The 25,930-nt window shown below is 53.2% G+C and overlaps 2 protein-coding genes across 18 annotated transcripts in view; one reads left to right on the plus strand and one right to left on the minus strand.

The window, feature by feature from the left end:
- LOC112865842 (trehalase) lies at nucleotides 1–25,899 on the plus strand. The gene is given in 18 exon segments (XM_086676438.1): nucleotides 1–83; nucleotides 3,314–3,384; nucleotides 6,983–7,034; nucleotides 14,229–14,329; nucleotides 14,449–14,593; nucleotides 14,680–14,767; nucleotides 16,289–16,389; nucleotides 16,533–16,625; nucleotides 16,704–16,755; nucleotides 16,758–16,834; nucleotides 16,943–17,065; nucleotides 17,280–17,584; nucleotides 18,096–18,310; nucleotides 18,577–18,688; nucleotides 19,057–19,169; nucleotides 19,398–19,451; nucleotides 19,699–21,737; nucleotides 22,388–25,899. Coding segments are annotated over 17 exon segments (1,935 nt in total). The 3' UTR covers nucleotides 19,849–21,737; nucleotides 22,388–25,899.
- PHLDB1 (pleckstrin homology like domain family B member 1) overlaps nucleotides 20,049–25,930 on the minus strand; it is a 45,502-nt gene continuing 39,620 nt past the window's right edge. For 14 of the 17 annotated variants that reach the window (XM_086678958.1, XM_086678957.1, XM_086678959.1 and 11 more), the window contains 3 exons: nucleotides 22,256–22,341; nucleotides 22,101–22,133; nucleotides 20,049–21,394 (listed from right to left, as the gene is read on the minus strand). In XM_086678958.1, the coding sequence (XP_086535084.1) occupies nucleotides 21,254–21,394; nucleotides 22,101–22,133; nucleotides 22,256–22,341 (260 nt within the window). In that variant the 3' untranslated portion in view covers nucleotides 20,049–21,253. The remainder of the gene's footprint in view (nucleotides 21,395–22,100; nucleotides 22,134–22,255; nucleotides 22,342–25,930) is intronic. The other 3 variants (XM_086678949.1, XM_086678962.1, XM_086678963.1) reach the window with 1 other exon arrangement.

Genomic DNA, 25,930 nt, shown 5'->3' on the forward strand with positions numbered 1-25,930 from the left:
ATGCCTGGGAGGGCCTTCATGCTGTGCCAGCTGCTTCTGCTGGGGCTGGGGTCCCAGGGTGCCCTGCCCCCGCCCTGTGACAGGTAGGAGTGGGGAAGCAGCTGAGGAAGGAGGTTGGGGTGGGATCTCAGGCGCTGAGGGTCAGTCCTTCCGAGGGAAGGGGAGGGAAGGATGTCAGCTTTCCTTGTGTAGCAGGCTGGGGGAAGAGGGTGCTGCCTCCCGACCCAGGCACCTGCTGGCCAGCGTCCTCCCTCCCCTCAACCCCTCCCTCCAGGCTCTTCCCCAAACCATGCTCTTCTCAGGGTTGTTCTGGGAAACTCTCTGCCCAGCTTCCCTAGCCTGGAGGTGAGCAGCAGTGTAAGGACCTGAAAAGTGCTCCTCAGTTTGGCCTCTGTGACCTAGAGCAGGTCAGAGCTCTTTGTAGAGCCATAGCTCCCATTTCCCAAATAAGAGACCTAAGTGGCCCTGTCCTGCCTCCTAGACTCACAGGGCATCACCCTTTTGTCATTTCAATGGCTCTCTTGCGCTCTCATGATGTCTCGGGCTGTGGCAGCAAACGAGAGAATCGAGATCCCCATCTTCCTGGACCTTGCGTAATTAGCAGGGAGAGTGCCGATGGAAGCACAACGAAAAGTAAAATGAAGTGAGGGGGCTGGTCGGGGCCAGCAGAGGGCACAGCAGTGCAGAGGGATGCAGGGAGAAGGCGTCTGTGCCGAGACGTTTGAACAGAATCGTAGATGGAACCATCTCTGTGCAGATCTGGAAGACCGTCCAGGCACAGAAACGGCAGTGCGAAGGCTCTGAGGTCATTGTTCAAGGGTCAGGAAGAAGGCTGGGGCAGGGGTGGGAACAGAGGAGGACCAGGGCTTGGGTGCCAGTGGTAGGACCAGAAAAGTGAGAAGTGGTTCAGTCTGGGATGTATTTTGAGGGTGGAGCCAATGATCGTGGAATATAAAGGGAAGGGGGTTACCCGGGATGATGTAGAGATTTTTGTCCTGAGCAATTGTAATAAGGATTTCAGAGAGGCTGTGTGATCAAGAGTTTTGTCAAGTGCGAGGCTGGTTGCCAAAAGTATGGAAAGAAGACTGTGTCAGGGGTAAGACCACCCACGGCTTCGGCGATTTGCTAGTACTCACCACACAGTTACATCTACGGTTACAGTCTATTCCAGTGAAAGGATGCAGATTAAAATTGGGAAAGGCAACAGGCACATAGGGCAGAGTCCTGGAGAGAAGAGACATGAGATCCAGTTGTCCTCTGCCGGTGGACTTGTATGAACAGCATTCACTTTTTCCAGCAGCACGTGTGACAACCTGCGTGAAGTATGGCCAACCAGGAAGCTCCCCTGGGTCTTGTGTTCAGGGCTTTCACTGGGGTTCAGTTATAGAGGCTTGGAGTATCTGTATGCCTGACCTTAATTACTCAGTCTCCAGGCCTCTAAGTCAGAGGGATACTGGGGGCTCTCAGTCCCCACCATAAATCACATTATTAGTATAAAATATCTGGTGTGGCCCAAGGCCCCACGTAAAGATTTATCAGACAGAAATCCAGTAGGTTATGGCTTATTTCTCAGGAGCTGGGCACACGCTGTGCTGTCTTTGAAATGTGTAGGGTGGGAACACAGCAAACCCATTAAGTAGCTGCACAAGCTACTTGTTCTACAGTGAATAACGTATTTAGTCTTTGTCTTGGGTTCCTGGGATATGACCTCTAAGCTCTTGGGATTTCCCAAGGGATAGGAGAGTCTTTGGTATTCGTGGTGGGTGCTGATAGTTTACATTAATGGGGTAACTCGTGGTGAGACCCTGGGTGGTCATGCTGATGAGATGTCTCAGGCCATGCCAGAGAGATGGACCATGTGATTGGAGGGTTGGGGCTGTGGGTCACAGGATATCAACTTGACCTCCTGACCTCTGAGGGCGGAGGGGGCTGAAGATTGAGTTCAATCACATGACCAGTGAGTGAACCAATGGTGTGTATAAAAACTCTAGACACCAAAGCTCGGGGGAGTGTCCTGTTGGGTGAACACTTTGATGTGCCAGGAGGGTGGTATGTCTGGGTTCTTTGAGGTGAAGACAGGGAAGGTCTGCATTCAGGACAATCCCGGACCTCTTTCTCCGTGTGTCTTTATTTGGCTGATCCTGATTTGTATCTTTAGAATAAAACTGTAATAATAAGGATAGTGCTGACTCTGTGAGTCATTCTAGCACATTATTGAACCTGATGGGTTTAGGGAACCTCCAAATTTGTAGCCAGTTGGTCAGAAGTAGTGGAAGCCTGGGAAGCCCTGAACTTGGAGCCCCAACTGAGGGCAGTCTCGTTGGGGACTGTGCCCACGGCCTGAGCTAGTTGGTTAGTACTGAGATTAGATTGCAATACTGTCATCAATGTGACAAAACGTGTCATTTGCTAGAATGACCTCGATTCACTGGAACAGGTGGCTCGGGAAAAGCAAAATGAAAGGACAGGGGATGAGGACCCTTTGATTCCTGGGTGGCTGCCAGGTCACCCGTGGTTTGGAACAGCAGCTGTATTGGGATCAGTTCCTGGAGGTGAAAGTTGTCAGTGGAATTTAGAAATGATGGGTCCAGGGCCCAGGGTGTTGTCTCACTGGATGCCTAAGGAAATGCAGAATAACAGGGGGGAAAAATGCGATCCTTTCGTTATTATTATGCTCTAATGGCAAACATGAGAGTGAGAGACGGGCCAGGCTTTGCTTCTGGCCAGTCCAAACCATAGCCTCTCGTCTCAGGGCCCCCGCCTAAGGAATGTGTTGGGGAAGATCCTGATTCTGGCTGGCCTAGGTGTGGCCCTGGACTCAGAGTCATTTCCAAAGGGGAAAAAAAATAATTCTAAAATGACGAATGAAGATTAGACTGATTCCCAAGAAAGTAGGATAGATAGAGGGGAGAGAGCCACTGGGCCCATCCCAGCAGGGCAGAGTCTTTAAACAGTTATTAAGAAGTGGGGCGTGGGACACCTGGGCTGCTCAGTCAGTTAAGCGTCTGACTCTTGGTTTTGGCTCAGGTTTTTATCACGTGGTTCATGGGATCGAGCCCCGCATCGGGCTCTGTGCTGACAGTGTGGAGCCTGCCTGGGATTCTCTCTCTCCCTTTGCCCCTCTCCCTCCCTCCCTCCCTCCCTCCCACCTCTCTCTCCCTCTCCCTCCCTCTCTCCCTCTCTCTCAAATAAATAAACTTTAAAAAAGATGGGGTGAATAAAGCAGCTGTGGCTACGGTCCAAAGAAAGTTGTTAATGCAGCACTTAGAAATTGAGTGGACCAATTGGACCTGCTGCACCCCCTCCCCCCAAGATGCGAGGGACCTAAACACATCTCCATTTACCCTACTCTGGAGGAATTCAGAAAACTGCAAGGCAAAGCAGGTAATGAGAAAGCTGACCTCCAATCCACTGAGGCAGTGGCCGCACAAGTTAAGATAAAGATTGGTGACAGTGTCAGGGTCCCTTAGCTCTGTCCCCTGCCTGGGAGTGGGCAAAATGGTCAGAGGGTATGGAAGGTCCTGGAGTCTGTGACATGGGGTCCCATGCGCCGCGGTAGCAGGAGCACTGGTGAGTCATATTCGGAGGACGTGAAAGTGCAAGCCTTGGCGATCAAGGTGAATGCTTGGACTGAAAGTGCAATGTTCGGACAGACTTTACGTTGGGGGGTTGTTTCTCCTTCCCCTGAATGTTGTCTCGCAATGGCTTCCACATCTGACCGGGGAACACTTGCCCCGAGCAGTATCGTAAAGTGAAAACCTGTTGGCAAAGCCACGGTTAGGAACACAAGGGTGGAAGGGACTATGGGGAAAGTGCCGTTGGTGTGTTTGAATAGTTTTCATGCGAAGTGATTGTATCTGTTTTGCCTGAATGTGTTACAGGGGTGGATGTTGTGTCTGAGTGGGGAGTGTTTCCACTCTCTAGGATTATAAAGCAAAAGGCGTATACATCTGCCATCATGCTACCGCTTGCTGTCTTCATTGGACATTCTCAATGGGCGCCGGGAAGACTGCCTGAGGTCACACAGATCACATCCTTCTGTGGAGCATAGGCTGCAGTTACAGTGGAAGTCTTGGGGCCCCTCCCAGCCGGCCAGACTTTGGGCTAGAGAATGTCCATTTGAGAGGCAATTACTAACTTGCTCTCAGACGTGAATTCAGACCTCCTCTCTTAAAGGACGGAACATAATCTTAAAACCTGACATGCCCGTAACATCTTGGGTGGTGTTGGAAACATGAGGTAAGACGGAGGGCGGTGCCCAGCAGGGTTCCGTAAGGCCATGGAAGTGGTTCATGCAGGAGCGTGCTGCTAGGGGAATGTAAGGTTAACTCCATGTGCTCGAGAGCAGATAGATGCCCTTCTCCCAGAACTGACTCTGGAACCACCTGAGGAGCTCTGGTTTGTTTTTTTTTTTTAAGTTTATTTATTTATTTTGAGAGAAAGCACGTGTGCATGCGAGTGGGGGAGGGGCAGAGAGAGAGAGAGAGAGAGAGAGAGAGAGAGAGAGAGAATCCCAAGCAGGCTCCACGCTGTCAATGCAGAGCCTGATGCGAGGCTCTCGATCTTACAGACCATGAGATCATGACGTGAGCCGAAATCAAGAGTTGGATGCTTAACCGCCTGCCACCCAGGTGCCCCGAGGGGCTCTGGATACTATTGCCACTGGGAAAGTGCCCTATAAACAGTTCTTGATTGACCAACAGAGAGCTGCTTGGTTCGTGGACGGTCGTTCCGAGGTGAACAAACCGCCGCGAAAGGCTGCCGTTCTGACCAGAGACGACAAAACCAGATCAGCTTGGTGGGCTGAACTGCATGCTGTTTGCCACTGTGTTTGGGCCTTTACCTGTGCTTAGTCAGTGACCCCCGTCCTGGCCGCACGGTCAGGCAGAAGGGCAATGGGAACGTGGTCCGTAGAAAGAGTGCCCTGTGTGGCACGGTCCTACGGAAGTCACTATGGGAATTTGCAGGGTTCCCGGAGGTAGAACCGCCGATGCCCATCAGAAAACCCCCTTCCTATGGGGCGCCTGGGTGGCTCAGTCGGTTAAGGGTCCGACTTCAGCTCAGGCCATGATCTCACGGCTTGCGAGTTTGAGCCCCTCATCGGGCTCTGTGCTGACAGCTCGGAGCCTGGAGCCTGCTTCGGATTCCGTGCCTCCCTCTCTCTCTCTGCCCCTCTCCTGCTCGTGCTCTGTCTCTGTCTTTCAAAAATGAATAAAAACGTCAAGGAAAAAAAAAAAAACCTCCCTTCCTAGACTGGAAAGTGACTAGAGCCAGCAAGCAGGTGTCCCAGTGCGTTCCCATGAGGTGGCCATTTGGGTTCACGAACCGATGGGACGTCGGGAGTTTGCAGGGATGCAGAGGTGGGCCAAATCTAGATACCTTGCACTCGCACCCCCTGAGGCACAAAATGCCGATAAGAGCTGTTCTGTCAACCAGAGAGATGGGCTCCACGTGGCTGCGGGGCAGGTTCCCTGGAGGGAAGGACACCCATGGAGCTGGCCAGTGAGACTGATGCTGGCAGACCCGGCATGATCAGACAGTGACCCTGAACTGGGTGTAGCTGTAAATGCTCAAAATACTGTAAAAGGACCAGAACAGAAGAGACTGCAACAGTTTGGACCACTGAGTTACATTTTTTCAGACAGGGAACACACTTTGATCCTCCGAGTGATGGTCTGATAGAGAGCTGGGATGGACAGTTACAACATTGGTTGTCGGAAACGGGGAGACAGACAGGAAGGGCCGGCCGACACGGCTTCACAAGTATGTGCTCAGCACTCACCGTGAGGGGGTCCCGGGAGGGTGGCTACCAGCCAGACTGCTCTGCTTTTCGGGGGACTCTAGGGAAGAGGGGTGCAGAGGAGGCTGGTATGCCCATGCGATTCTTCCATAGGAGGGAGACGATGGTATGACGACGCTTTTTTCTTTCTTCCCCACATTTCTTCATCCTTCTTTTCTCCACCCGATGCAGAGATCCCAGGACCAAGGCAGCAGCTCCCATGTGTCCGAAGTAGGGATGATTCCCAAGCAAGAAAATGTAACTATACCCTTCAACTGTTATGTCCTAATTTCTAAGGGCCTGATGGGGGAGTGTTGTGCCTTCCCATCTGGCTAAATGGGGGTCATGTCTGAATGCGGCTGTATTCGGGAACAGGGTAGGAATGGCCCAGCCAAAGCGCACCTGTGCGGCACCTGTGCGTGGGAGAGGACTGCGGGGAGGCACTTGCTGCACTAACCTGGCTGCCTGCAACCTGGCCCAGCACAGCAGCTGAACGTAGTGTCCTTTCCAAAGGTTGAAAAGTTTGGATATAAATGGAGAGAAGGAGAAACAGTAGCCGCAGGTAAAGAAATGAGTGAGTGGATTGATAATAATGCAATGAAGGAAATCCACTATTACATTAACACTTTAATTTTTTTAAGTTTATTTATTTTGAGAGAGAGAAAGCCCTTTTCGGCGGGGTGGGGGGTGGGGGGGTGGGGGGAAAGAGAGGGAGAGACAGAATCCCAAGCAGGCTCTGCGCTGCCAGCACAGAACCCGATGCAGGACTCGAACTCACGAACTGCGAGATCATGACCTGAGCCAAAGCCAAAATCAAGTTGGGCACTGAACTGACTGAGCCACCCAGGCGCCCCTACGTTAACACTTTAAAAGAGGCTCAGAGCAAGAAGTGATGCTGTTCTCTGTTCAAATGGGTGAATGTGGGGCACCTGGGTGGCTCAGTTGGTTGGGCATCTGACTTTGGCTCAGGTCATGATCTCGCAGTTCGTGGGTTTGAGCCCCACACCGGGCTCTGTGCTGACAGCTCAGAGCCTGGAGCCTGCTTTGGATTCTGTCTCCCTCTCTCTCTGCCCCTCCCCTGCTCACACTCTGTCTCTGTCTCTGTCTCTCAAAAATAAACATTTTAAAAATTAAAAAAAAATTTTTTTATAAAGGGTGAATGTATATATTGCTGAAATCACTCCTGCCCTGGAACCTGACAAGATCAAACGGAAGCCTGCAAACCTGAGTGGCCTCGCCAGGAAACATTTTGGCCGTAAGATATGATGATGGAGTAGACTAATTATTCATGACTATATGAGACTTGAGTAGTATGCCAACATCTTCGACCTTCTTTTCAGCTTATATCTACCATAGTACGATATGGTGAAACACTAACGTTGTTGGTTAGATTATAATATTAATCTTGATGGTCAAATGTATTGGGAAGTTGAGTTAAAAGCCTCCTATCCCTACCCTAGCTCTAAATGTTAGGTATATTCGTGCTGATACTATTGCTTTATCTATTACATAAATGCTACACCAAATGTAGATGCTCAAACAGGTAGGAATATTTTGCTAAAACGGACCCTTTGCCAAAGATCAGAGGGTAGTCTGCTGTATAACAAAGAACGTGGCAGTCCTTCGACCCATTTCCCTGCAATGTAACCTCTGAGCTCTTGGAATTTCCCAAGTGATGGGAGAGTCTAGGGCATTAGGGTGGGCTCTGATAGTTTACATTAATGAGGTGACTCATGGTGAGCCCTTAGATGGTCATACTAATGAGATGTCTCAGGATGGGGGCAGACTGTGCCAGAAAGACTGACCATATGATTAGAGGGTTGGAACTTTGGGTCATGTGATATCAGCCCAACCTCTGGGGAGGAGAAGGTGGCCGGGGATTGAGTTCAATCGCATGGCCAGTGATTCAGTCAATCATGCCCATGTGGTGGAAACCTAATAAAAACTCTGGACACCAAGGCTCAATGGAGTATCCTATTTGGTGAACACACTGAAGCGCCAGGAGGGTGATAAATCCTGATTCCACGGGGAGAGGACACAGAAGCTCCGTGTTGAGGACCCTCCCTATATGTCTTGTGAAAGTGAACTGAGCGAGGGCAGTTTTATTAGAGACTGCTCTTAAGCATCCAGAGTCTGCACTAACTCGAGATGGTCAGCATCAGAAGTTAAATCTGTCCACCACCCCTCTGCCCCTCGGCCTGGGCTTTCTTATAGCATAATTGTCATATTTGGGCAGCTGCATTTATTTATTTATATTTTTTAATGTTTATTATTTTTGAGACAGCATGAGTGAGGAGGGGCAGAAGGAGAGGGAGACAGAATCCAAAGCAGGCTCCAGGCTCTGAGCTGTCAGCACAGAGCCCAATGTGGGGCTTGACCCGTGAACCACAAGGTCATGACCTAAGCCAAAGTCAGACACTTAACCCACTGAGCCACCCAGGCATCCTCGAGCATCTGCATTTAGTATAGCAATTATGTAACAGGTATAGCAGTATATCGGCATGAGTGTGCCTAACCTTTGGAGGAGTCAGTGCAGACTAGGGGCAGACTGAAAGAAACAACTATTTTAACAACCAGCCTATAACACCTTTACATACGTTTTTGTATATTTGTACTGATTTGATTACTCATTTCCTTCCTTGATCTGCCACTATTTGTATCTTAGGTAAACTTGTGCAGAACTACTTAGCATAGAAATTAGCTCAATCCAGTTCTTCCTCAAGCCAGGCATTTCCCACTGGTCTTACATTCTGAGGAGGCTTTAACTCAATGTCCCAACATACTCGGTCATCAGTATCAGTGTGATCATGTGGCTAATTTACATAAGGTGGTTGAATCGTACCGATAATACCAGTATTACACCATATCCTGGTACGGTCACAGTACAATTTTGTTTCATTACAGAACAAATCTGGAAGAATTACAGAGGTATTCTCTGTTCCTTCTCATTGGACTCAAACCTTATACCAGATATTATTATGGACAGGCATCATTACAAATAGCCATGATTTTATTATTTATTATAACAAATTATTATCTGTTATTTCTGGGTTGCAAGTCCATTGGAGGCAAAGCCAGTCACCCTGTCTCTGTTCATAGGCATCTCAGGACAGGACCCGCCTCCTTCCTATGGGAGGACCTGGGTGGTATTCAGAATAGTTCCTATCCCTGATGGTTGTACTACAGGGTATGTCTTCTTCCGATCTATTCTTGGAGCAAGGGCAGTCATAGTGCATCGAGTGTCCGGAGAACGAGGTTGTCAGGCCTCTAAATTCCCAGAGACGTGGCCCTTGAGCCTCAGTAGCTACGATGGAAGGCCACTGATGCATGTGTACATTGGGTCCCATCAGCATTAAAATAGTCCAGAGGCCCTGTTGGGTGAGGGTACAGGCCCTTTCCCAGTGCTGGATCCTGGCATCATCCAGCATTATGTGTTGCCTTGCCCTGACCCATTTCACTAAAGCCTCATCATCTACCTGGTCTGACTCACATCCTTCGCTTCCCTCCTGGAAGAGAGAACTCCTTCTCATCTGCTTATTCTAGTTAATAAGTATTTCTCCTCTGCCTCTCCTCATTAAAAGCAAATTCAGTTTGTTCAACAGTGGGGGACCTATATCCCCCAAAGCTCTTTTATGCCTCATGGTCCAAAGTTGTTTAATCTACCGTGCATGTTGTTGCCATTAGATACTAAAAGCCTGAGTGCAGCTCAGATACGGTGAGTTAGATAAGTGGTAGTCACGCCTAGATTCAGTTTATTTTGAGTATGCCATAAGGCCTCCCATAGCCTTTCTCATCCCTGATGGGGCTATTCCCCGGGGGAATTTAGACACACTGTATGATGCCCACTGCTTTAATCCCACAAGAAACCCATTTATTCTCTCCTGTTTAATAGCTTTCTGTTCACAAAAACAAGGGTGATCTGCATTTGTGCTTATAGCACACTGCACGTGCTACTCTGTTTTGTCCATTGACATCAGGGGCCTTTCCAAGTATTTGATTATCAAGGTTTATGTTACACAGCAATTAATCTGCCAAGAGTTGTAAACCACACAGTCTAAAGGCCCAGTGGGGAGTTGTTCTGGGAAATTCCTCCCCAACTGATATTCTTCGTAGTAAGTGTAATCTAAAAACTTGAAGTCAGAAGATGTTAGCACGTCACTAGAGTTCCCTTCAGTCATCAGCAGCTCAGCTCATTATCGTATCCTAAAACCAGAATGCCTCCCAGAGAGATTCCAGTCATGTCTGCAGGCTTCCATTCAACTTTGTCGGGTTCCAAAGGCAGAGTGGTCATGGCAGACTCATGGCCTCACCCTCCCAGGCATCTGATACAACTGTGCTAAGGACAGTGTTAACCTCTTGCTCTCTCCAGGCACTAATGTCATGCTAGATTTCCCATTTTCATTGAATATCCATTTACTCACCTCTCTGCCCTCATCTGCCATGTCTCCTTCTTTCCAGTTGTCTTCTTATCCATTTTATTACCCTTTTGATTGAAGTGTTTAGTCCATTGACATTTAGAATGAGTACTGAAGTATATGAATTTATTGCCATCATGTTGCCTGTAGAGTTGGAGATTCTGGTGGATCTTCTCTGGTCCTTTCTAGTCTTTGTTGCTTTTGGTCTTTTTTTTTTTTTTTTTTTTTTTTTTGTCTTTTCTCCCCTCAGAGAGTCCCCCTTAAAGTTTCGTGCAGGGCTGGTTTAGTGGTCATGAACTTCTTTAGTTTTTGTCTGGGGAAACTTTTTTTTTTTTTTTTTTTTTTTTTTTAAATTTTTTTTTTCAACGTTTATTTATTTTTGGGACAGAGAGAGACAGAGCATGAACGGGGGAGGGGCAGAGAGAGAGGGAGACACAGAATCGGAAACAGGCTCCAGGCTCTGAGCCATCAGCCCAGAGCCCGACGCGGGGCTCGAACTCCCGGACCGTGAGATCGTGACCTGGCTGAAGTCGGACGCTCAACCGACTGAGCCACCCAGGCGCCCCTCTGGGGAAACTTTTTATCTCCCCTCCTATTTTGAATGACACCCTTGCTGGATAAAGAATTCTTGGTTGCATGTTTTTCTGATTCAGCACGTTGAATATATCCTGCCTCTCCTTTCTGGCCTGCCAAGTTTCTGTGCATAGGTCTGCTGCAAACCTGATCTGTCTTCCCTTGTAGGTTAAGGACTCTTCTTCCCTTGCTGCTTTCATGATTCTTTTCTTGCCTGAGTATTTTGTGAATTTGACTATGATATGCCTTGTTGATGGTTGATTTTTGTTGAATCTAATGGGAGTTCTCTGTGCTTCCTGGATTTTGATGTCTGTGTCTTTCCCCAGGTTAGGAAAGTTTTCCACTATGATTTGCTCACATAAACTTTCTGCCCCTTTTTCTCATCTTCTGGGACTCCTGTGATTCGGATGTTATCCCTTTTTAATGAGTCACTGAGTTCTCTAAGTCTTATATCGTACTCTTTTGCCTTAGTTTCCCTCTTTTTTTTTCTGCTTCATTGTTCTCCAGAAGTTTGTCCTCTATGTCACTGATTTGCTGCCCTCCTTCATCCATCCTTGCCACCCTGGCATCCATTTGAGATTGCATCTCAGTTATAGCATTTTTAATTTCATCCTGACTAGATTTTACTTATTTTATCTCTACAGAAAGGGAGTCTATGCTTTTTTTCAACCCCGGCTAGTACTCTTATTATTGTGATTCTAAATTCTGGTTCAGACATCTTGTTTGTATCTGTGTTGATTAAGTCCCTGGCTGTCATTTACCTTCTTTCCATTTGTCATTGATTTTCACTAAACTTTTCAACCTTTGAAGAGACATTAGGTTTGGCCACTGTACTTATCCAGATTGCCAACAGCAATACCAGTCTTGCTAGTGCCTTCCCTAGTTTCCTCTCATCTGTTCAGGATAGAGTTACAAGGCCCAGAATGAGTGGCTATTCCCACCACTAGAGAGTATAGCTGCATTCATTGTTAGCCCCCAGTTAGCCAAATGAGCTATGGGCACAAGTCGCCCCACCAGGCCCTTGGGAATTCTGACATAAAGATTTGAAAAGATGGACACCTGGGTGGCTCAGTTGGTTAAGCATCCAACTCTTGATTTCAGCTCAGGTCGTGATATCATGAATCGTGAGTTCAAGCCCTGCGTCAGGCTCTGTGCTGACAACTCGGGCCTGCTTGGGATTCTCTGTCTCCCTCACTCTCTGTCCCTCTCCCCCCTGCTCAAAATAAAGAAATAAATATTTTAAAAAAAGATTTGAAAAGATAGCTACAGTTTCTTGCTCAGGGATCATTCATGCTTCTGGCACCACATGGCAGTCTGGTCCACTGTGTAGGCAAAAGGTAAGTTGAGATGGTGTGGGAAAGAATTGTATAGACCCACCAGCAACCTCTCCACCCATCCCCTGGAAAACCAGAGGAATATATCCAGTGGGGACACTCCTCTGGCCCTCATCCCATGCTGAGTGAAGGCACACACTTGTGAAGCTATGTAAGCCAGCCCCTCTTGCTTTTATTTCTCTCCATTTTAATTTTTAATGTTTTATTCATTTTTGAGAGAGACCATATGAGAGGGAAAGGGAGACACAGAAACGGAAGAAGGCTCCAGGCTCTGAGCTGTCAGCACAGATCCCGATGTGGGGCTCAAACTCATAAACTGTGAGTCATGACCTGAGCTAAAGTCAGATGCTTATCCAACTGAGCCACCCAGGTGCCCTGATTTCTCCATGTTTTATTATTTTTTTTTAAGTTTTTAATGTTTATTTTTGAAGGAGAGAGACAACGTGAGTGGGAGAGGGGCAGAGAGAGAGGGAGACACAGAATCCGAAGCAGGCTCCAGGATCTGAGCTATCAGCACAGAGCCCAACATGGGGCTTGAACTCAAAATCTGTGAGATCATGACCTGAGTGAAGTCAGTCGCCCAACCGACTGAGCAACCCAGGCACCCCTTCCCATTTTAAACAAGAAAAGTTTCATTTGCCTGTTCCGATTCTGTATGGAGCCACCACTCCGAAGGTGATAAGCCACATGATGTGTCCATTTGACATGATCTCTCGGTCCATTGTTGGGACTGTGTGCCGACCAAATTGGCACAGTATCTTCTGTTCCGATGTAGTATTTTAAGCATATTCCTCTATAATCAGGTATGTGAAGCCTACTTTATCATGCCCCTTGAATTTCCAGAGTGATTTCCCGAGGGTTATGCCCCATACGGGCATCCCCTTGATGAGTCCAGTTTTTCCCTGCCTGTGAGTCAGTAAAAACCCCAACCTAGGGACTTTTTGCACTCACTTCTTCCATCACTGCAAGGGAAACAGCATGCAGTTCAGCCCACTGAGCTGATTCGTTCTTTCATGCTTCAAAGATTTCCATCAGTTGGTCGGAGTGCATTGGCCTTCCAAACAAGATACTGTCTGTCTGCCTTGGAGCTGCCATCGGTAACCAAGCAGCTCTTTATTGGTCACAGAGAGCTGTCCACAGGGCACCTCCCCGTGGCTCCTCAGTGCTTCCCATGGTCCTGCAGGAAAGGAGATGACTTGCCCACGAAGCCCCACATAGCACATCCCTGCATAAAACGTTTCCACTGTATTGAGGAACCCTTTGGGGGCACTGCCACTTTTTTTTTTAATATTTATTTATTTAGAGAGAGAGTAAGCCAGGAAGGGGCAGAAAGAGAGAGGCAGAGATTGAATCCCAAGCAGACTCTATGCTATCAACACAGAGCCCATGTGGGGCTCGAACTCACAAATCGTGAAGTCACAGGGTGCCTGGTGGCTCATCGGTTAAGCGTCTGACTCCTCATTTTGGGTCAGGTCGTGATCTCACTCTGTCTCTCAAAATAAACAAACTTCAAAAAAAATCATGAGCCACCAGGGCACCCATGGGCACTGCCTTCTTTATCAGAGTGTTTCTCTGACAGGACATTAGAGCTACTTCAGGCCTTAGGAATGTCTTCCATCCTTCAGTCAGAGAACTGGTTTCCACAAACACCCAACAGCAGGCCCGTAGTTGTCTTCCAAGGGGCATACATCCTGCCCCACACCTGCAGGTTTTCTGGTCCAAGGTCTCAGCAATTGCCACTGGGTATAACTTACGGGATTTGGCCTTAAGCCCTTTTGATCCCTTTCACACAGGCCCCGCTGTACAGAGAATCCATCCAGCCCATTCTGTCGAGTCACTGATGACAGTGGTAGTCTCCTTGTTCCCGCTGGGTATTCTGCACTGTTCCAAATGACCACCCGGTGTGGGCTTGGGTACCTGTTTACATCCCATACTGCAGAGTGTCCTCATTCTCTCAGCCTGGTTTGTCACCACCACCTGCACACGCCTACCACACATGCACACACACATGCTAGGTGCGTACACACACAGCCCTGGTCCGATCCAGGGAACATGCCCACACTCCAGCCTTTTCTCTCCCCTCCCGGGGGTGGCCTGACCTGCTCCCCTCCCCAACACTCCTGGCAGCCGGATTTACTGCTACGGGGAGCTCCTGCACCAGGTTCAGATGGCGAAGCTCTACCAGGACGACAAGCAGTTTGTGGACATGCCACTGTCCTCGACCCCAGGTAAGGCGACTGGGGGCCCCACCTTCTGAACCTTCTGTACCAAAGATAGTGGGACGCAGGGCCGGGCAGGGAGGGGCTCCTGGGTGCCAGCTGATCCCTCCTGGCCACCCGCACCCCAGACCGAGTTCTGCAGCACTTCCGGGAGCTGGCCGCCCGCCACAACCACAGCATTCCCACGCCACTGCTTCGTGCCTTCATCCAGGAACACTTCCAGGCCGCGGGGCAGGAGCTGCAGCCCTGGACCCCTGAGGACTGGAAGGACAGGTACAGCCTGGACAGAAACCAGAGAGAGAGCCCTTCAGGGAGGGCTGTCTCCCTGAGCCCTGGGGGTTCGGTTGGTGTTCTTCCAGCCCCCGGTTCCTGCAGAAGATCTCAGACCCCAAGCTGCGAATCTGGGGGGAGCAGCTGCACCAGCTCTGGAAGAAACTGGGAAAGAAGGTGTGACTGCCCTGGGTGTTGGCAGGGGGACCGAGCTGGGAGACAGTTTCGCCGGCTTGGGGCTCACCTTGCCTGTAGAGCACAGAGAGGGAGACATTTCCTAAAAGTCTGTACCCTATCCACTGGGTCCTTGAAAAGAGTTCTCTAGAAAGAATTTCTGGAGGGGTAGAAGGGAATATCTACTTCAAACTTCTCACCTCCTCACCATCCTCCCCCCAGGCAAATTCAGCCTGTCCTGTTACCTCCAGGCTGCCCAACTGGGCTCTCCCTTCCCTGATCTCCTCCGGCCAGGCCTTGGCTCAGGAATATTTTCCACTGCTGATTGTGGCCTGTGGTCAGCACTGTCTGTTATGTACTTTCTCTCCTTTGTCTGAGGCTCAGAGAGGGCAGAGGTTTGCCCGAGGCTGCACAGCATCTGTCCTCCCAGCCGGCCCCCGGGGCCCTGGCACCCGCTGGCACAGAGTGGTGCTCCAGGACCCTTTCCCACCCAGCCCCACAGGAGCAAACCCAGCTCTGTTCCACGACGCCCCTCAAAATAACTGACAGCCCACCGCTCTCCCACTGAAACCACACTCACTGGGACAGAACCAGGAGGCCATGAACAGAGAAAGTACCTGAAGGAGGCAGCCATCTCCACTCTGGTCCTACAGTTGCTCTCCCGAGGCCACGTTCATGTACGCCTGTCTCATTGGGAAAGCAGTTTGGGGTTTCCTTTCTCCTTACAAATAAAACTGCCAGTTACTTCACCAGCAAAAAGGGGTTCGTTTAGGAACAGCAGAGAACGGCCATCTGGACTGAGTAAACCACAGGGAAACCGTGGGCAAGTCAGCAGAACGCAGAACAGGAACGCTGCCTTATGGAGGAAGGGGGGCATTGGGAAGGCTGCTGCGAACAACAAGCCCTTTGCGGTAAACTGGGGCCTTCTGAGTACGGTGGCTTTTCATTGGCTGAGTTGTGACAGCCTCTCATTGGCTGGGCTGTTGCTGGGGCGGAAGAAACCTACCCCTTCGGCTGGGAGAGTAAGGCAGCATCCACTTGCTAGTTGGGATCTGCACTTGACAAAGAGTCAGGGCAGGAGGGCTTCACCTGCCAGCCTCCCGGAGGTTGTGAATGAGGTTTCCTTTCATTCATTTTCACACTCCACGCCTGGGTCAGAGGATGCAGGCCCTGAGTCTCTGGGCCTGGCTTGGTGGTGGCCCCAGAGACGAGGCCAGGGGAGTGGAGGACGTGGTCCCCCTGGCCGGTCCTGATAATGGCCATTGTTTGGTGAGCACCTGCCAGGGCCGGGCTGGGTTAGCCAGGACTCCAGAGGCCCCCACGTGGGGCCGAGCAGACCAGGCTCCCGCAGCTCAGGCCTTGACCTCAGCCGTAGCCGGCTGACCAGCAGCAGAGCCAGAACTCGTGCTCTGGCTCCCTGGCTCCAAAGCCGCAGCTTCCAGGTCCCCCCCCCCCCCACCCGGCCTCTTCCGGACTCCACACCATGGGGTCCTGGGCTCCCTGTGCCCTCTCTCCTGACTGCAGGTGAAGCCAGAGGTCCTCAGCCATCCCGAGCAGTTCTCTCTGCTCTACTCAGAACACCCCTTCGTTGTGCCTGGTGGGTGCTTTGTCGAATTCTACTACTGGTGAGCGGCCGGGGCTTTAGGGCGGGAGTGGGGGAGCCCGGGGCTGGCGGGCTGTCCTGAGCAGGGTAGGGCACCCTGACTGGCCTGGGTGTGCAGGGCAGGGGGGGCGGGAGGGTGGGGGCCTGAACTGCCCCTTTCCCGAGGGACTCCTACTGGGTGATGGAGGAGCTGCTCCTCTCTGAGATGCCCGAGACCGTGAAGGGCATGCTGCAGAACTTCCTGGACCTGGTGTGACTGTAAGAGGGGACGGGCTTGGCACTGGATTGGCCTTGGCCGCTGGGCAGATGCTCCTCAGCAGGTCTCCTTCTTGGCAGCTATGGACATGTCCCCAACGGGGCCCACGTGTACTCCCTGCAGCGGAGCCAGCACCCCCCCCCCCTCCCCCCCCGCTGACTCTCATGATGCACTCCTACGTGGCTCACACCAACGATACGGCCTTCCTGAGGTGGGCACCCCGGCTCCCTGCTGCCCTGCAGGCCCCCGTCCCTGAGACCTCCCAGGGCGGGACTGAGTGGGCGTGCCTGGGCTAAGGTGGTATCTGGCTCCGCCCCAGGGACAACATCGGGACCTTAGCTTTGGAATTGGACTTCTGGACTGAGCACAGGAACGTCTCTGTGAGCTCGGGGAGGAAGAGCTACGTCCTGAATCACTATTCTGTCCCTTATGGGGGACCCAGGTAAGGAGCTGCTCTGTCAGCCTCTCAGTCTCTCATCGTTCACTCTGGTTTGAGGGCCAGTGACTTAGCCCCACGTCTCCGATGGTGATACTAAAAGCCCAGGACAATGCAGGGCTGTCGAAAGACAAGCCGAGGGCAGCTGAGGCAACATGGCTCAGCCTCCAGCTTGGGCTTGGAGCTTCCTGGTGCCAGGACGCTCGCTTTCCTCCTCCAGGCCCGAGTCTTACAGCAAAGACGCGGAGGTCAGGCATCTGGGTGGGGCTGGGACCCTGATGTTGTGTGTCAGGCCCCGGTCCCCGGTCTGCTGCTGCCTCGTCATCACAGGGGACCAGGAAGCTCTGTGGGCTGAGCTCAAGGCTGGGGCCGAGTCTGGCTGGGACTTCTCCTCGCGTTGGCTCGTCAAAGGCCCGAACCCCAACTTGCCGAGCAGCATCCGGACCAGCAAACTCGTGCCTGTTGATCTCAATGCCTTCCTGTGCCAGGCAGAGGAGCTGATGAGCGACTTCTACTCCAGACCGGGTGAGCTCGCCAGCAGGAGGAGAGGGAGAACGGTGCTCGGCCGGCTTTGGTCCCGCCTCAGCCTTGGCCCTGGAGCTGGAAGTAGGACCGTGGGTGAAGGGTCCGTACCCCGCCCCTGGTACTGCTGGAGCAAGAGTACAAATGGAGCCCACTCTCCACTCACGGTCCCTTTCTCACCAGGAGGGAGTTATAGGTTCCCTGAGGGCACCTCAGTCCACACATTCAAACTCCCTCCATTCCCTTTGTCCCAGCCAGAGCTAGGGGAATACACACGGCCAGTGCCCTCCTAGGAGGGACCTGGCAACAGGCCAGTGCAAGTACTGAGAGCTATACAGGGCCGTCTGCTCAGGAAACTCCAGGTCCTAGAGGCCTGAAATGTGGCCCCAGGTATGCATGTCCCCTTGGCGCTCAGGATTTCTAGCCCTTGGGAAGGACAACAGGAGGAGGCCAAAGTAGATCTCTTGAAGGCACGGGACCCAGGTTGCTCAGTCTAAAGACAGTGTCACCCCAGGGAACGACCTCCAAGCCACAAAATACAGAAATATGCGGGAACAGCGCTTGGCTGCCATGAAAGCCATCCTGTGGAATGAGAAAGGTGCCTGGTTTGACTATGACCTTGAGAACAGAAGGAAAAACCTCGAGTTTTACCCATCCAAACTTAGTCCTCTCTGGTCTGGCTGTTTCTCTGACCCGGGAGTCGTGGACAAGGCTCCGAAATATCTGGAGGTGAGGGGGGTGGGGGCAGCAGGGCGGGCTGGTATACTGGGGGCAGAACCACCTGCTCTCTCCCTGACTCTGAGCTAGTGACCTCCACTCCCTCCTGCTCCACCCCTGTGCCTGAGCCTGCAGGTCCCGCTGGAGCCACCAGGGGGCGGCAGTGAGCCAAAAAGAGAAAGTCCAGGAAGGGGACCATCTGGCTTTAGGAGGGCCCGGCCCCTTGGCTCCTCATCCAGTCCCCACCCACGGTCCGAGAAATGTCTGGAACCTTCTAGGACAGCCAGATCTTGACCTACCAGTACGGGATCCCGACCTCTCTCCAGAAGACAGGCCAGCAGTGGGACTTCCCCAGTGCCTGGGCCCCCTTGCAGGACCTGGTCATCAGAGGTAGGGAGGCAGCAGTGGGGCACATCCCAGGGCCTGCCCTCCTTGCATCTAGAGGGTCAGCCCCCTGGTACTGGGGAGGTGTGAACAGAGGATGTGAGGTCTTTCTCTGGCTCTTCTGTTCTCATGGCTTCCCCCCTCAGCAGATATTTGTGCCTGCCCCCACCTGTCCAGGGAACCAGCCCTCCTTTCTCTCTCCAAACCCAGGCCCTGGGGAAAGAGCACGTTGGCTTTTCACGTGGTTTCAAGATGGAGGTCTTGAGGCTCGGGCCTCTTTCCCTCCTTGAGGAGAGTAAGGTTCAGGCCTATGCTCCCTCTGGGTTGGGGACTCAGGTGGCTCAGGGTCCTGCCTGGGGCGGGGTGGGGTCTAGGTCTGGCCAAGTGTCCTTCACCTCGGGCCCAGGAAGTGGCTTTCCAGCTGGCTCAGAATTGGATCCGAACCAACTTTGAGGTCTACTCCAGAAAGCCAGCCATGTATGAGAAGGTGAGCTGCTCCTGGGCCTCCTCCCCATGGGGAGATGGGGGAATTGCCAGGCTTTGCAAGGCCCGGGGACAGTGGTGACACCCAGTGGCCATTCTTGGGCACTGCAGGCCAGGGCAGCTTCTCCCACAGGGGCTCCCATTTCTGGCTTTCCCCTAGAGGGCTGAGGTGAGGGGGCGCGGGGGTGGGGTGGGTAGTGCCTGACCTTAGAGCCTGTCCTTTTGTTCCCAGTATGACATCAGCAACGGTGGTCAGCCAGGTGGTGGAGGGGAGTATGAAGTTCAGGTGAGCGGGCCCGCATCCCATAGGAACTACAGGGCTCTGCTGTCCCCGCAACTGGCCATGACCTCCGCTGTCTGGGCCTGTTTCCTCCTGTGGATGTGGGTCCACAGGGAAGAGCCTGCCTGGAGCTCCTTTGTCCTCCTGGGGTTAGGCAGTTCTAGAGCCCCTGGGTAGAGATCTCACACCCCCTAAAATAGGGCTTGAGGGCCTTCCCCAGAGATCCTGCCCCACTAGCCATTCCTCTCTCCAGGAGGGCTTTGGCTGGACCAATGGAGTGGTCCTGATGCTCCTGGACCGCTACGGCGACCGACTGAGCTCGGGGACCCAGACCGCTTTCCGGGTGCCGCAGTGCCTCACAACTGCCCTTCTGCTCAGCCTCCTGCCACGTCTGCCTCATTAAACGTCTGCGTGAGTCCCCACCTTTTCTTGCCTCTGGAGACCCCATACCCCACCCAGAGCCAGTCCTTGGAGTGGTCAGGGTAGGGACCTGGAAGTCATGGGCTGTGTGCCCTTGTCCCTCCTGGAACTCCAGTAAGGAGGAAATCCTATTTTGCGGGGAACACCTAGCCCCATATCCCATACAACCTGGCTTCCCAAACACATACTCCAAATGCTTTATTGTTCCATTGAGATGCTTACAAATACTGAAAATCGCCCAGCCCAGGCCGGGCAACCATGGCCCAGTGTTGGGCAGAGGAGCAGGGTTGTGGGCTTAGTGTTAAGGCGTGAAGGGCTGAGGCCAGACAGCTGGGGGCCTGGTCCTCTGCTCTCCATTTCTGTCATCCTTCTGAGGCGGAAGGGAGGGCAGCCAGCCCCCAGGGTCCTCCCCCTCGGCTCCTGCTCAGGTTTCCCCCAGCGGGCGTCTGAGCGGCCCTCCGTCCCTGTTAGAAACCCAGCCAGTTCTGTAGAACCCAGTCTAGCTGCCTCTCCCATCTGCTTCCTTCCTCCAGTCTCTGGATGTCCAAGCTTCGTCCCTTCTGGCTCTAAGCAAGGCACGAGTGCAAGGGAGAGGTCTGGACTAGGGGGCGGCCGGCTGTGCACCAGGACCTGGAGACATAGAGGGCAGGGTGCTTGGTCTCTTCCCCCAGCATGAGATGCACCAGGTCCTGGGCTGGAGAGGTCGCAGTACGTACCCTTGTACCCTCGGATGGGCCCATGGCTGCAGCACGGGCAGAGCCACGGCGAGTGTATGACCATGGCGATGAAGCAGTCACTGTGGAGATCGTGGTTGGGGGTCTGCAAAAAGGGGATGAGGTTAGGACCTCAAGGATGGCACTGGAGGTCTCTGGCCCTTGACAGGGGAGAACAGGGTAGAGCGGGGTTGGAGAAGTACACCGCCTGAGCTGTTACCCCACTCTTGATGTGGTTCTCCTCAGCCCCCAAGGCCCCCGCAAAGGGGGCTGAGGCAAGAAGGGATCTTTGGCAGATTCTGGTACCATAATTTGTCCTTTTGCAAAAGAGAACACAGGCTGGGGAGTGCAGGTGCCAGGTCAGAACTTGAGGCCCCCTCTTGTGACAGCTCCTCAGGCCTGGGGCAGGGCCCTCCAAGGTTACTGCAGATTCTGGGCTCCTGGGAGCCTCCCCACTTTTCATCTGCTGGCTGGTTCTTCAGGGGGCCTGAGCCCAGAAATTCACAGGATGAGCTCCTTACACCGTAGAACAGTACAAAGTCACCTACAACAGCCCCAGGCACGCTCCGCCCTTCCGGGCCTCTGGGGGCACTCCTGTGTGGCCCGGTGTGCACCTCTGTCTCCAGGGCGAAGCAGCAGGTGGGCTGGCCCGAGGGTCTAGGAGGTCCACACCGGTCAGTTCATGAATTGAGTGTAGCCCTCAGCTCCAGTCACGATGACATCCATCCAGATGCGCATGGCCTCGGCAGATGGGGCCACCATGTAGTAGAGCCGGTCATGGGTCTTCACACAGAAGGTGAGGGCTGGGTTCGGGCTCTGCTCAGGGAGAGAGGAAGGTCTAAGCCAGCGCTCACCTCTGACCCCCCCATCTGCCCTTTCCCCTCCCCGTCTCCAGGACACCCTAGAGCTCAGGACAGAGTCTGAAACAGGCCCCAAACCTAGTGCCCATCAGTCCAGCGGGCCCCCGCTGGAGACGGTCCCCTCCTCACACCCGGACCATCCTTGGGCCCTGGCAGGGCCGTACCCTGCCTCGAGGGGGCACTGTTGCTCAGCGAGCCCGGGGGCACAAAAGTGTCACAGGAATCGGACACAGAGGGCCCTTCCCGTGAGGACCAGAGTCTCCTCTCAGCACAAGAGGGGCCGATGGAAAAAGCTGCAGGTAGGATGCTGGGCCGCACAGGAGGGGAGGTCAGGGCTGAGGTGGGCACCGGAGGCTTGGGGGGAGGGAGGCTGATTACACGAGGGCAGACAGCCCAGGCCTCGGACACATCCCCTCTATCAGTCCCCCCAGCCAGAACCCTCCCGGAGAACCCCTTCCTCCCTTTAGCCCTCCTTTCTGTGGTGCCCACCCCTCCCCCCACAGGGACACAGCCTGCTGTCATCTCAAGAGAGGGGGCCGCAAGCCGCCCCCCGCTGCTCCTCCCTCAGGCCTGGGGAAGGGGGGCGGAGGGGAGAGTAAAGGGTCAGGGACAAGTAGGGGACAGGAGGCATTAATGTGCAGTAGTAGGTGGGGGAGGGGTACCTCAGTCACCACAGTGAAGCTGAAAAACCTCTTCTGGGAAGGGGAGAGGGAGAGAGGAAGAGAAAGTTTACAAAGAGACCAAGCCACGGGTCCAAGTCTCTGGAGGACGCAGGCTGGAGGCTGTCGTCCCGCAACGCCGCGGGGCCTGCCCTCACCTTGGCCGCACTGCGCAGGTGGTCATAGTAGACCTCCTCGATGGCCTGGAAGTAGATGACCCCCTTCAGCTTCGTCTCATGCTTGTCTGCAAAGGAAATAAGGCCGGGCTGAGGAGGCCTGTCGTCCCTCAGGTGACGTGCTGCTGAAGGAGCACCCCTGCCCCCAGTCTGAGAAATGGGGTGATTCCCGGGACTCCAGAACCGAGGCCAACATGGAGCCCCGAAGATCTGGTCAGTGCTCAGCCTTGCTCAGAATTAGAGAACGCAAATTAGAACTCCACTGAGATACCACTTCTCACTTACCAGAATGGCAAAAATATGCCGAAAATAAACAGCACCCCTCAGGTGGGGCTCTGGAGAAACAGGGCAGGTGGTCTGATAAGTGACAGGTACGTCCTACCAGGATTAGCTGTTTGCCCTTCGAGCCAATGATTGCACTTACGGACATTTATTTTACAAGTAACAAATTGACACGCTTAATCACCCCAACAGTATTGGTAGTCATGAAATACTGCAAACAATGCAAGTGTCCCCGAGTAGAGATTGGTTAATAAATTATAGTTTAGCACATGAGGGGATACTACACCGCTCTTAAATGATTCAGAAATCTCTGCTATATGGTTTCAGAAATACAGCTTAACTTAAAATGTATCAGATGTAGATCTATCTCACACAGATCTGATACGTTAGCAGTAAAACAAGGAATGCATTGTATGCCCCCTTTTGCGTAAGAAAACGAGTGACAGTCTATGTTTGCATTTGCTTACATTCTAGAACTCTACAAGGATACACAAGAGATTTATAATAAAAACAGCTATCTGGAGTGAGCAGAGGCATAAGTCCCAATCTAAAGCTTTTCGGGCGTTTTGATATCAGAACTCTACGAATGCATTGACCTATTCGCCTCTAATATTAAAAAACAGAAAGACGTGTAGCACCTAGAGGCAGGGGTGACAGGAAGAAGGTGGGCAAGCTAACAGCAGAGGGGACCGTTCCAGTGGGGAGGGAGGGGAACTGCCAAGGGAAAGCCCAGGGCCTGGGCCATCTTGTCTCGTGCAAACACTGCTCGGGCACCACAACCGAAAGGTCACACAGTCACTAAACTCAGACAGTGACAGCCGATGGCCTGCACCTTGCTCTGCACCCTTCCCCCACCCCTGTGTCATTTGCGGCCTGAGTCCTCCATCCGGTAGCACTGCTGTAGCCTCCTCGATGTGCCCCGGCCCCACCCTCTGCCCCTTCAACTCCTCTCCCCTAAGGACAAGGGAGCGATCTTCCTAAAGCAAACCTAATCCTGCTGCCTCAACCCGCGAGCCTCCCGGCCAGTTGCCTCCCCGGGAACCTGCCGCCATCTTGGCTTGGCAAAGGGTACTTACAGGCCGGTGCCAACACGCCCCTCTGGTCTTATCTCACATCCTTCCCCTGCACCAACGCGTTCTATCTGGCCAGGTGGAGCTGCTGACCAGTCCCTTAAGAGTATGCTCTGCATACACTGGAACGGTCTCCAGCCCATTCCCTTGGCAAATTCCTAAATGGTCTTCCAGACCTATTGTGAGTGGCACCGCTGTGGTGCCTGGCTGCACTCTCCTGTGTTCCCACAGCATGGATGTTCCTCGACAGAACTTACCATGCTAAATCTGAGCCCTTCTTTACCTGTCCGTAGGTCTACCTCCTCCAACACCAACAGCTATGTGCCTAGCACACAGCAGGTGCTCAGTGCTGAAGGAGCCCTAGGCGCTGGGATCACCAGCAATCACAGATCCTTCTCTTAGGAACCTATAATCCAGTGGGGAGGAAAGCACAGGCATACAGGCGTTCATTAGCTATGTGACCTTGACAGCACGGCTGGGAACACCGAGAGAGCATCTACGCGTTGTAAGCGGTCGTGAGCACTAAGTGAGAGAACACGTTCGGAGGGTTCAGCACAGTGTCTGGGACACATGTGGCAGCTGCGATCGTTCGCCCCTGGGCTGATGGGCCCAGCTCCACCCGACGCTTCCTCTTGGGACGGGGACGCAGCCCCACCCTGGCCCCCAGGCCCGGCCACCCCTCCAGTAGCACCTCTCCCTTCACTGGAAATACTAACAGCTCCTGCCTCTGCTTCCTAACCACCCACGTCTCCTCCTCGTGTGCAATGGCTCCCACCCCTGTACACAGCTCCGGTCGCTGAGTGGAAGGGCCTCTGAGCCCACATTATTCTCGGCCTTTCTGTAGCATCCCTCATCCCCGGCGACACGACGCTCCCTGCCTGCAAACGTCTGCTCCTTGGGCTGGCTTCCCTGTTTCCGCCTCTCATCTGAAAGTCATCTTCCTTCGTTCCACAGACATTAAGGAAGGTCACAGAGACCAAGGGCCAGCCCAGCACCTGGCATGTGGCTTCCTGCCCCTCATCCCTTTGCCCGTCCCTCTGCTTCCTCCTTCCCCAGGGCATGGACTTTCATCTCCCTCTGAGGTCCAGCTGCCCACGCTCAGGCTTAGCTCTGCTTCTTAGCAGCTGTGAGACCCTAGGGAATTTACTTAACCTCTTGGAGCCTATGTTCCTCATCTGTAAGATGGGTATGAAACAGTGCTTCCCTCACAAGACGATGACGAAAAGTAGACGAGACAAGGCACGCAGAATGCTTAGCATGGCAGCCGGCTCAGGCGAGTGCTCGGTGAGTATGACCTGCTATCACTATTACTCCAACCGATTCAACTCCAACCCTGACCTTTCTCCCTCAACCTAGATGTCCCAGGGGCACTTCAACCTCAACAGGCCTAAAATGGAGCTCTTCTCCCCGGGACTGTTTCTCTCAAATCCCCACGAAGTCCCTTCCCAGACGCATGTGCCTCTGCCCGCACACCCAGGGCCCCAGGCAATCAGGGAAGGTTTCTTGGAGGGGGTGGAACTCAGGGAGCAGGTTAGAGGGGATGCAGGCACTCCAGGCCTGGATGTCCCTGGCACCAGACATTTAAGCCCTGACCTTTCAGGCTCCGAGCAGGATTGCTCTTCCTGGCTGGGGGCAGGGTAGCTGGACTGGCCGAGCAGCCCGCTAATGACTTGCGGACAGACCCCAGCTGGGGCATTTAATGCCAGTGCAAGGCGCAGTTAAGCTTCTCTTTACCTTCCGCCACGGTGGCTAGCAGTGCTCTAAAAATGCATGCTCTCCAACAAAGGGGGCGGTGACGCAGAGGGCCGCAGAGCCCCCACCGACGCGCCACGTACACGGATGCATATCGGGTAAGAACGACCTTTGTGGTTCTGAGCCACTGGGGTCTCAGGACTGGCTGTCCCCACGGCATGCCCTGGCCTCTGCTGACCAGCGTGCGACACGGCATCCTGTGCTCGAAGTGGGAACTGTCCAGAGAGAGGGAGGGGATTCTAGGGACCGGCAACCGAGCTGGAGGCCGGGCGGAGGAAGCCGTGGGAGGAGGCGCCTGCGGGCCCTCCAGGAATCCACAGGACTGCACACGCGCACAGCGTCCGGGGTCCCCTGCAGCATTCCCATCATGCACCGCTTTCACTCCGTTCAGTATCTGCCTCCCTGACAGCAAGCTCCGAGGGGCAGAGCTGTGGACACCCTTCTTGTCAGCAAGGACCAGGACAGTGCCCGGAACTTAGGGTGTGCTCGGTTATGTTGCCAAATACACGAAGGTGGACTGTGCTCTGGATGCTGTCAGGGAGGGGACAAGTGC

The sequence above is a fragment of the Puma concolor genome, chromosome D1 (genome assembly GCF_028749965.1).
Source record: "Puma concolor isolate L17-30 chromosome D1, mPumCon1.1.hap2, whole genome shotgun sequence".
NCBI classification, from domain to species: Eukaryota; Metazoa; Chordata; class Mammalia; order Carnivora; family Felidae; genus Puma; species Puma concolor.